This window comes from Typha latifolia, chromosome 4 (genome assembly GCF_019914945.1).
Source record: "Typha latifolia isolate L0001 chromosome 4, TyphaL0001v2, whole genome shotgun sequence".
NCBI lineage: Eukaryota > Viridiplantae > Streptophyta > Magnoliopsida > Poales > Typhaceae > Typha > Typha latifolia.
Genome location: NC_133089.1, coordinates 5,270,572 through 5,282,445, shown reverse-complemented (window position 1 = coordinate 5,282,445; position 11,874 = coordinate 5,270,572). Strand labels below are relative to the sequence as shown.

The following is an 11,874-nucleotide window of genomic DNA, read 5'->3' as shown; positions in this document are numbered from 1 at the left end:
GTATAGTGCAAAGCCATAGCACTTTTTCTAAACATGATTTCTTAGCATTATTATCTCCAACTATGTTCGACAACATCCTTCTTGCATGAGGATAGATTGCTGAACTGGTTTGAAATTGGCCACAAGTTTCAAAAAAGAGGGAGAATGCACAATTAATTTGCTTTTCAATTGCTGACCCCATAGTTTCTATGGGAAGAATTTGCTCCAATGAATTAGTTATACATCTTGATACTAATCAGATAGCTTTGAGCGACATCAATCCCCTAATCAATTCCAAACCAAAGTGCCCTCTCCATCCATCAACAGCTCCTAAGACTTGGGAAGTGGCTTCCCTGCTAGGAATGACTGGAAGAGCCTCAATGCTCTCCTAGGCTGAAACAGTGGCACCTCATGCCCTGCTCCTCTCACTGAGGCGAACGTTAGCCCTTCATACACTTCTGACCATCCTCCAACCTACACAAATTTATACCTTCAAATATTAAAAAGGAACAAAGATTGCAATTAACCACCACCAAGCTTTGTGAGCATATACAATACCTGTCTGCCTGCATACCATGGATACCATGGAATCTTAACATTGAGACGAAGGCGACCGACCGAAAACCTGGTCGCAGTGACCGGAACCACCGAGTCTGTATCTCCACTGCAATCCGAATCACCGTGTCAAATTATTACATTCCGATATTTTAATTATAAAAGAGTAGCTTAATGCACGAGACTCTTTTATATATATATATATAGTACCTAAACACCCATATCCTTAGGCCAGCCCTAATCAACTCCTTGTACGTGGGCAGCATGGAGAATTGAGAATCTTGCCACTCCTTGATTAGTGTATCACTGCAATTAGAAATCAATCAAATGGTGATCACCGTACACGTGGGGTCTTGTTGTTACATGACTTATCCTCAAGAACTGACCTGCATGCAGTCCACTTGTAGGGGATCCCTGTCGTATTTGCATGCATAGCTTTCTGTACGTCCGGCCGGTTGTAGTATTTCTCGGCATAGTTCTCGATACACGGGTCGTAGCCGTACGATCGGCGGCGGATTAGGGTGTTCTTAAGCCTCAATGGCAGGGCAGCGGCGGCGGCGGTGGAGTTGGAGGCCGCGCAGGAAGGGGTATAGATGCTGTACTGATCGATGTCGCCGAACTCGTGGTTCATGACATAGTCGACGGCGTGATCACACCGGCGGGAGGTCTTGGCGGCGGCGAAGTTGCACGAGGCGAGGATGGACCGGTAGCTCCGGTCGGATATCATGGCGTGAGTCCACCAGTAGGAAACCGTGCCGATGTTGTCGTAGTAGTTGTCGGTGACGGCGTTGCCGACCTGCGCCGGCCGGAAAAGTGGCATGCATGAGACTAACTAGCACATAATTAGGGGTGCAATCTAGCATGCATCATAGCTTAGCTTGAAATTAATTTCGAGCCTAAACTAATGAATCAAGCTTAATTTCAATTGTAAACGAGGCGAGCTCTTGATTATGTTGACAACCCCACAATATTTTAAACTTATCCGATATAGTTTTTATGCATTATATAAATGTGATATAGCTAATAGGGGCGTAATTGAATATGATTCGGTTAAATATGTCCAAAGATTGGATTCATATTGGTTTAATTTTGTCATTCAGACTCAAATCGGATTCACATTAAATTGGCCAATGGACCGGATTTGAATTCTTCGTGAATAACCAACATACTATGAAGTAAAAAAAATTATTAAAGAAACAAATCACTGCTTTCTGAACTCAACTATAATAATTTAATAGCTAAAAAATGGAGCACAATTTTTTTTATTATCTCACTAAAAATGATACAAGCTAAACGTATTAAGCAAATATAACAGTAATGTGAAAGTTATTTTTCGACTCTAAATTATTGATATTATATAGTAATTAGAGTAATCTAAGACTTTTATTATATAATTTAAATATCCGACTACATAACTATTGTCTATGAATTTTTTTTTAGCAAAAAAAAAAGATTAGAAAAGAAAAAAATATTCATGGGAACTTCAATATATGGATATTCGTTATATCCGGATCTGAATTTACCTATATCAAACCAGTCCCATTTATTAGATGAATCAAAAAATTAAAATTAATATTCGAGCTAGTCAGATTTAGAACCAATTTGATATCGAAAATTAATTTAGATCCGGTTACAATCCTAATAGGAGACAAAAGGAACGACAGTAAAAGGATTAAAAATTTTAAAGGTTATATTTCCGAGAAATACTCACAAGAACTCCCTTGAGGTTGATGAAAGGTTTTGATGAAGCTTTATTGCACTCAACTATTTTCTTTGCCAACTGAGGTACATAGTGCCCTAACATGCAAGAAATTAACAAGCAATATCAACCATAACAAGTAAAAATGCTAACATTAATTAGTTGAAGTATTTATATAAAATAAAACTTCTCATGATGCATTATACTCACCAGCATAGCTCTCCCCAGAAATATAGAAATCTCGGTATTTATATTGCGGGAATCTTGAGAACCAACCAATTAGGAAAACTATAGCATCCTGAGCTGCATCATTACATATATAAATATAAACGCATATAATTATTTTGAATATTTATAAATAATTTATAACCTACCGGTACGGCCGTCGCCGGAAGTCTTGAGATCGGAGCTAGTATTTGCGTAGGAGAAGCCGACGCCTGCCGGCGATTCCAGAAATAAAATGTTTGCTTCTGGAAAATTAGTATAGTTATGTATCACAATTTTCATAAGGAAATTTGGGTAGAATGTATATATGCATTAGATGATAATTATGAATAATATTTACTTGATGCAAATAATTACCTTTGTTCCATGAGTATTTATTGTGATACAAGGACGAACCATTTCGGGTGATCCGAAATGGTCCGATTTCTTCTGATGCTCCATAAGCTACCGAAGAGCAACCTGGACCTGCCAAATAGAAAAACTGGTGAAAAAAAGAGTCAAAACTAATTTAAGCATGAGAATTCAAGTTAAACTAGTCAACGCCATCAAGGTAAGTTAGATTGGATTTACCTATTAAGGGGTTACTCATCATGATATCATTAGATGAGCTTCGTTTAATTATTGGAAGTTTTTAACCTTTGACTTATGATCATTGTAAACCTGAAGAGTACGAGATACCAATATTTAGTTCAGCTTCTTAGTGGGAGAAGTATATTTCTCACCTATACTTTTATGAATTTATGATTTATACACTTAGAATGGAGGTCCTAAAATTCCGGATCTCACATTTTGTTAAAATTAATGGTCGAGAGAGGAAAAGCTACATGACTTTTCCCTTTCTCCGGTCGCCTACCTCTCTCTCTCTCTCTCTCTCTCTCTATATATATATATATCTCTTTGTCTCTCTCTTCACACACACACACACAGCCTAGTCAAACTCAAAGTAGAGTGAGAAAGAAGATTGAAGAAGATGAAGGGCAAGAGCAGTGAAGCAAAAGCACAGTACCACTGATTCCTTTCTCCCAGCCTTTTGGGTCAGTCTAAAAGCCAAAGAAAGGTCACAGGCTCTGGGTTTATGCTGCAAAAGAATTTGGTGGACTTGTGTGTTGTTGTTGTTTTTATGCATCTTTTCCACCTCAATGTGATCATAATGGCACAGGAAGAAACAAAGGGAATAAAGCTAGATCTAGTGGTGGTGATATATATATACAAGGAGTGCAGGCTTAATTTGGATCTCTTTGGGTACCAGATAAGACAGACATAAGATTTGCCTAAGTATACACTCACATGAGTCTACTATCATAGAAAGAAAAGATTTCGCATCTAATTGATTGTATCAACCATAGTAATTGGAGTAATGTACCAATGAATAGTAATATAAGGCAAGGCACCCACTTTATTGGCCTTACTATTAAGGACAGGGTCATAAAAAGTGGTGTCTTCAGTTAATGTGGTAGTTATTGTGAACCCAAACAGTAAACAATAGGGTCTCCTCAATTGCTCATCATTTTGGAATAATGTGATTTCCCCAAATATCTTAATATTTGCATGTCCATTTAGAAAAGAGAAAGAAGGAAAAAAAAAGATACATAGACAGGAGAGGAAGAAGATGTATGAAGTCCTAAGGAACTGATCGATGAGGTAAAGTTGCATCTCAAACTTAATTAATTACCTTTGTAATGAGCAAAGTTAAAAAGAACTGATGTTGGAAATTGATGACAACTTAGGAGAAGGAAAGCGAGTAAGGCTGTGGTTGTTCTAACCTCCATTGAGCCAAAGAAGTAGGGGTTTCTTAGCTGCATCGACTTTGGCCTCAGTGAGCCAGTAGAAGAGAGCCCTGCCGTGCTCCTTGTTCACTGTCACATACCCGGAGAACTGCTCAAAGGACACCGGAGGTTGTCCGGGGAGCGCCGAGATCCGATCGAGAGCTTGGTCGTCGCGGAAAAAACCGGCAGAAATTTTGGTGAAAAGCAGTAGTAGAAGGTAGATGGAAGCAAATGAAGCAGTACTACTCCTTTGGCTTCCCATTGCAAGGTAAGTGAGGTTTCTAGTTAATATGGGATTCCAGAGTCTTGGCAGGTATGATGACCCGACATTACTTGTAGACAATGAGATGCGTTAATAAAGCTAGAGTTGCATGTATGTAGGTGAATATAGGCCTGTTTAAGTGAAGGTTGGGTGTTACCTACATATCGATGCATTAATGTGTCCTTCATTTATGGGGTTGGGGTTGGGGTTGGATTGGAACCTTTTAAATGACGAGCTCACAAACGCAATTAATGCGACTGCCTCTCTCTCTCTCTCTCTCTCTCTCTCTCTAAGATATATGATGGAGTTTTGGAGACCCAGAAGTTAAGGGGAAATTTGTCTTGACCAATCCACTAAGATGAAAAGAAGAAAGTAAAGATGGAAGAGGATTCTCTGCAGTTCTAGTGTGCAGGAATTCAGTACAGTTGGTTATTGTGATTGGCTGCCTATGGTTGGGATGGCAAAGGATCCGCTCTTAATTACGTGACTAGTTTTTTTGGAAGTCACTCTTTGGTCATCAAAGCCTAGCTCCGACCAACTTTAGTAAACTTGATAAATAACTTCCTACGATTAGAGAGGTAATATGACCGGCCGACTGTACCCAAGTAATTATTATAAAGAAAATTAATTGATAATTTAATTATTTGACAGTATAATAGTTTAGAGGAGCAACTAAGTAGTGCAACGATTTAAAATAATATGAGAAAGAAGATAAATGATATATTTTGGATAGGGTTGCTTGGCTTAGATTAGTGGTTAGGTTTTTTTTTTTTTGGTGATTAGGAGGGTTGTGAGTGAGGAGCTTTACGAGGAAGAGGATGAATGATATATTTTGGATGAGAAATTTAACTCACTTTTAACTAAGTTTTTTAACATAAATATATATATATATATATATATATATATATATATATATATGCCTCTTGAGATTCCGAGGAATATTGATGCAAATCTATAACTTTTTTTTTTCAAAAGAAAAATATTCCATGGTACTAAATTGCATGCATGCCTATAAGCACTTAACAAATATTCTACATTTTTTTTTTTGAAAAGGGCAGAAGAAGACAGGTTTGCAGAAGTATTTGCAAATTGTAAGGATATCATTACTCGTGATGTTATGTTATGTCATTACATCAAACACGTAGCGGGCCCCCCCCCCCTCCCCTCTCCTTCAAAGTTTCCACCTCTTGGCAGTAGTAGTGTTCGACCACTTGGCCTAACAAAATATTACTTTTATTCCATGGCAGTTCTTGCCTTTGGATCCTAGCAACAGATAGATAACTACTATGCCATACAAGTGGATCGAGTGCAGTAAATCATGCATATATAAGCATCTCTTCTATTTCTTATCTACTAAAATAAAAGAGAGTCGTATTTAAATGGTAGTGATCGAACCTCTCCATTAACCTTTTAAGATGGTAGTGATAGAAAGAAAACCAACAGTCTCTCCCTTTAAAGATGCCATTTTTGTAGGCTTCCTCCATTACTCTACTCGATCTGTCATTTCTTTAGGCTTTTGCTTTTTATTTTTAATAGCTCAATTATTTAACTAATTAATAGGATAGATTTCATTTTTACCTCCTTATGCTTTTTGACTCAGCTCCAAGTTAATTATACCTACAACTTCCTTAGATCTAAATTTAGGGTGGCAATGCATTGCCGGATGTGAGCAGGCTAGGTTTTGCTTATGTTTAGTTTGAAACTAAATTTATCAAACTCAAACACAAAAAATGACCCGAAATACTAGTTCATATAACTCGCTTAACATATAATCTAAGTGTTGAAATTTATTAAGTACTTGAAATTATATTGTTAGATTTTTTTTTTCCTGAAAACTATTGGTGTATAAATTACCAAATTATTTCTGCCGTCACCAAATTTGGCTATATTTTTTTGTGAAGGTAAGTCTTTTTCATATTTTTGTTAATAGTTGACTAAGTGTTGCTACTTCGGTCTAGCTATTTGATCCTAACAAATATATGGCATTAGTTAAACTGTTAAAATTACTAGAGACATAGAATCGTATGAGTGTCCATATATATATATATTTTTTTGGGGGGATAGGGATTCGGATACATAATGAACTTAACAAATATATATATATATATATATATATATACTCATTTTAAGATAATTACTAAAATTTATAGATAATCATTAAAAATATGCAAAAAGTAGATTAGAGATTCATATAAGAATATATTAACAAATATTTTATGTCGTTATTTCTATAATACTTTATACTAAATGATATGCAAATATTGATTTAAATATTATTTTTGAACTCATTTTTATCTTATAACTCCTACATTTATCATAGGTCCCGACTTGACAAGAAGCTCGTGGGCTAAGTAGAATGGGCCGGTCCTCCCGATTACAAGACCAATTGGGTCATAATCCTGAGCAAGAAGTAGGATTTAATTAGACCATTTTGGCTCAGTTAAGCTTGGGAGGAGGAGGTGAGCATGAGTGGAATAATGGCGGCGGCGCTGGTGAGCGTAGGAGTACTCCTCCCCTTCCCCTTCTACTATTGCTTGTGGAACTTCCCGCAGAAATGGGTTGATCTATGCGGGAAAGGGGTCGACCCATGCCATCGAATGGCTCAGATCTCTCACGCCATCAAGGCCGTCCAGTTCGTCTCTCTCCTCTCCGTCGCACGCTTCTCGTGGCCGCCGTGGTACTCCTTCCTCCTCTTCTCTGTGGGTCAGTACCTTAATTTCAAGTGAGTTCTCTTTTTCCTCTGTTCCTTTGAGCTTTTTTTTTTCCTTCTTAATTACTTCATTGTTTTGGGAAATTATCAAGGCTTTGTTTTAATGGGTAACTAGTAGATTGTAATGGAAGAAAGATTGTATCTTGGGGATGCTCCTACTTCTTATTGTAGATCTTAATATGTGTTCGCATATGGGTACCTTATCTTTGATACGTGTGAGTCTTATGGTATCCAATTGTGAAGACCGTAGTAGCATCCTGTACGGTAGACAATGCAATTCCTATGTCATAAATGGTTTCATATGTTTGTCCATTCCGGTATTTGGTTATGCATGTGTTGGAAGGTGGAATTTGTTAAGGTTGGAGAACAATTGGATCTTTGCTACTCGTGTTATGTTGGAATATTACAGACAGTTATATGTATTGGTATAGTGTGGCCACCGCAAGGATCGTACCGTGGAGTAATATTTTACATGAACTCTTGCTTTTGGCTCCAGTCTCAAGTTAAATTTAGGCTCGATTAGCTTTCATCTCAGCAATTTTTAATGGGAAACTATAGCAAAGGACAAAGGAGCGGTAGACGCATAACATAAGTAGTATAGCAATCCTGTTCTCCAGAATGGAAACACTTCTGTATGCGTTATTTAACATTTTCAGTTTCTGCTCTTTTAACTTGAATTAGAGATCTTCACGTAATAGGCTGTCCTATGATATTTATGCTGGAACAATACTAGCACTTCTTGTCCATTTTTAATTTTGCAACTCCAGCATGCGAGGCTCTTGTATAAATATACTCTACGTAAATTTACTTGATGCCCACTTGAGAATTGATTCTATAGTTGTGTAAGGGCCCCCTGCCCCCTCTTATGTTGTAAGCTTCTTCATTTTTTCCTTCTAGTTGTCAAGATTCAAGGCAGCCTTTCATTCATGTAACAACTGTGTTGCTCTGCCCATCTTTAGAGCGACGTCAAGGAAACATTTAGAAGTTCTCATCAGCCAATTCTAATGCAGCCTCAAGTTACACTTGTTTCAAAAAGAGAAGAAATTTGCTAGTATCCAAGATTTAGTTCTCTATAACAGCTTCATCAATGTGCTTGCATGCATATCATTTGAAGTTATTAGTTCTACTCCTCGCTTCTCCAAAAATTGCTGGTATATTTTTTATTTTAAACCTTGTCAATTGCCTGCATGGAGATTGTATAGTAGTACAAGAATATTTAACCTTCCCTTGCAGTATATATTGCTGTGCCCATGTTAGTATCATAGGCTTGTGAAACAGTCCAAGTCACACCACCACAATCCGGTAGGTGGCAAAGGGGGTCTGACTCCTCTAATCTATTGAGCAAAATGCAAATGATAGATGTGCCAAGAAAGGTATGCTTTTTAGGAGTTATATTGTTTGTCTTGAACTGATACGAGCTCTTTTCGCATCATAGTACTCAAGGAGATGCTTTTGTTGAAGTATGATAGTTTGTTTCATGTGGAGTTTGTCTACTTTTAAAACCGCCATGTAGTTCCTAGTTTACCAGGGGCCATAAAATATGTTATATTTGGGAATTACCTGATATTTTACCCATGCAAATTGCTACTATGAAATTCTTATATTGCCTTGAGCAAAGCCAAGGGAAAATCGTGGACTTTGAAAATGTAGCTAGGGTGTAATCTATGCATCAATATGTACTCACCTTCTGATGTTTCCTCCAACAAAACCCACTCAAATTGGTGGAAAGATTATTAACTATTTCTGCAATGCTGAAATTTTCTTCTGTACTAGGGTATACCAGTTGCTTGGCAAGCCTGGAACCTACTACGGGGTTCGCTTCGGAAAGAATGTGCCATGGGTGACGGAATTTCCTTTTGGCTACATCAAGGATCCACAGTACGTTGGAAGCGTCATGAGTCTTTTGGCAGTTCTATGTTGGGTTCCATTTCAGTATGTGCTTCTCTGGGTACTCGGTTATATTTTTATGATATGGGTGGAATCCAAGGAAGATCCTGCAACTCGGGCTAAATTTCTCACATGATTAGTTATTTGAGATGATCTTAGTGTTAGATATTTCTTCTCCTTTTTGGAGTAACCCTTTAGAGATCATGACCGCTGAACTTTAATTCAGTTTGACATCATCCATTTTTCTTAGACCCATAAACATAGTCTTTCGGTTACCATGCAACTAGTTTGTGTCTGATTCAATCTTTCCTGAGCTCCTGGGATATTTTCTATCTTGTTCCATAGAAAGTTTCTTTCGAACAGATCAATCTGTGACGTCTTTCCTTCAGATGTTTTGTCTCAAATCTGTGGAAGAAGCGTGGAACACCAAGGCACAGCTGAGACATGCAAAGCTAAAAATATACAAACATCTTTCTTTATCTGAAAAGGATATTATTTAGCAGTAATGGAGAATTGATGTACTTCCGAAATGTCACTCGTCAAGAATTGACCTCAAACACAACTGGTCCATTATTCAAAACATTTCTGATGTCAAAAAGAAGAATATAGAACAAGTGTTTGCTTCCAAAACACAAACAGTTCAACATAGATTTGTCAGTAAATCTAATAAGAGTTCAACAGAAACTAAAAACTCGAATACTGGATCATCAACTTCCAGTAAGTGTTCTCAGGACAGTGATTTGATATGAAGTAAACAACTCTTCTTCGATTTTGAGCTAGGCAAGAGGTAGGACTACTGGGGTTTCCCATACTCCCACTCATCTCTCTTCTCCATGCCAGGAAGACAAGAAGCTTTCAGGAAGAAGTTCCAATGACCTTCACTTCCCAAGTTTCTCCCATGGACTTTCATAGTTTGATATCACCACTTATTGCAACAATGGTAACTCACACATAAGCTGTTAATTTCCTTACCAATTTGCTGCAGGGAACCGAGCACGAAATAGAAAGCAGCTAGAAGATAATAGGCAGGTGCTACTTAAAATAAAATAACTTTCTTTACACGGAAAAGTAGGATTCCAACTACCAACTTGCAAAGAAAATGTGATGCCTCATCATGACACATGTGCATGTATCCCTAATCTTTTGCACCACTTTCGACACTAGTTAGCACATACTAAAGTTGTTGCTCCATTAAGGCTTTGGAGGTATCAAGTGCCCACCAAATAGTGGCCTATCTTTTACCTCTTCCAAATCTTTGACCTAATTTAAAGGCATCATATATTTACTTCAATTTCTTTTAGTATATATATATAAATATATGCATATAGTTTGTTTATTTGATGTTATTTTGCAGAATTGAAATCATTTAATAATCATTCAATAACCTACAGCCTAGATAGGACTCTTTTTCCACCTACACCAACCAAAACTCATATAAACGCTTCACTAGTTTAACAATATCATCAATATGCAGCAGTCTTAAAATATTATATACATAATCTTCAATCTGTGTATTACCTATGTAACCTGCACTTTACTGTATATAGAACAAATTAACAATGATACATACTTAATCCACTACCATTGTTCGATAATAGTGGGCCTGTTTAGATATAATGAAAAAGAAGTGTGTTTATACTAATAAAAAGTATTGTCTTCTTTGACGAAAAATATTGTTACCTTTTCAGAAAGCTAACATTACAGGCAAGGCAAACATTTCTCTTCCCTCCAAAAACTAGAATTAAATGCAGCTGTTAGAACTTTTCTGAATTGGGGAGAAAGTTAGGCAAGAGTAAATTGGTTCAAAAAGATGGTGATTGTGTGATTCTGCAGGGGAAAACGAATATTTGGTATGCGTAAAGAGAACCACACTGAATTTAAACATAGTTTAAGAGGTTGTCTTATGATGAAACAGCAAGATAATACTCTACATAGTTCATTCTTTTCACCTGCGTCTTCTTTTTCACTTTCTTTGATTCCTTCACAGCATTTGTTTTCTAAAGTTTAAAAAGGGCATGCTCTCCTTGGTACTTCCAATCCTATCCAACACATTGGCATTTCTAGAAAATGGAAAAGACTAACATAGTGATGGATGGAGCACTTTGTAAATAAACTTGTACAGCTAACTCATTTTGAGTATAGAAATGGAATCGTTAGCAACATCAAACAAGTGCACTAATTTTTTGGCATACATGATTTCTTTTGACAGTTTAGTTCACACTAACAATGACCGTATACTACAATACTATACAACCTTACATGTGATTGTTTTCTAGTATGCTTTGTAATTTTGTTTAAATCTAAACCTCTTGTACGATTCATCAAATCAGTATTGTAATACAATTTTGGTTAGAGAAGAACACTCATCTCACTTGATACTTACATTTGTAAATGATTATTCTAACTAACTAACATGCAAGTTATTTTTCATAGAAATCTATATCACTTGCTATTCCACTGTCTCATTCATACTAATGTGTTCTATTTTGTAGAGTTAAGTTAATCTAAGACTCTATAAGCATGTAAACAGGAATGCAGTATACTTGGTAGTTCCTTTAAATTCAAGTCGCGGTTCTCTATGTTCAAAAGTAAATGTAATAGCAAAAAACATTTAGCAAGACAGTAAGAAAACATATTAACAAAAAATAAAGCAAGAAAGGTTCTCAACATTCTGGGCAGACAAGTTCTCAAGATTGAGTGTTCTAAAAAGCAGTATTCTTGTTTGTTCTTGAAAAGCCTTACTGGCAGGCTATTTAGGCTTCTATAAAAGAAAATCATGCAAAGTGATGAA

The 11,874-nt window shown here is 36.7% G+C and overlaps 2 protein-coding genes across 2 annotated transcripts; one reads left to right on the top strand and one right to left on the bottom strand.

Annotated features, from left to right (window-relative positions):
- Positions 1-145: 145 nt before the first annotated feature.
- LOC140787093 (serine carboxypeptidase 24-like) lies at positions 146-4,591 on the bottom strand. Its single transcript, XM_073135845.1, has 9 exons — positions 4,222-4,591; positions 2,816-2,923; positions 2,608-2,703; positions 2,444-2,536; positions 2,246-2,331; positions 921-1,330; positions 745-840; positions 538-643; positions 146-453 (listed from the first exon to the last, which is right to left on the bottom strand). The coding sequence occupies exons 1-9, from the start codon at positions 4,484-4,486 to the stop codon at positions 310-312; spliced, it is 1,404 nt and encodes a 467-aa protein (XP_072991946.1). The 5' UTR covers positions 4,487-4,591; the 3' UTR covers positions 146-309.
- A 2,318-nt stretch (positions 4,592-6,909) lies between these two features.
- LOC140785601 (phosphatidyl-N-methylethanolamine N-methyltransferase) lies at positions 6,910-9,342 on the top strand. Its single transcript, XM_073133514.1, has 2 exons — positions 6,910-7,208; positions 8,970-9,342. Exons 1-2 carry the CDS (start codon positions 6,952-6,954, stop codon positions 9,217-9,219), a joined length of 507 nt encoding a protein of 168 aa, XP_072989615.1. The 5' UTR covers positions 6,910-6,951; the 3' UTR covers positions 9,220-9,342.
- The last annotated feature ends 2,532 nt before the right edge of the window (positions 9,343-11,874 follow it).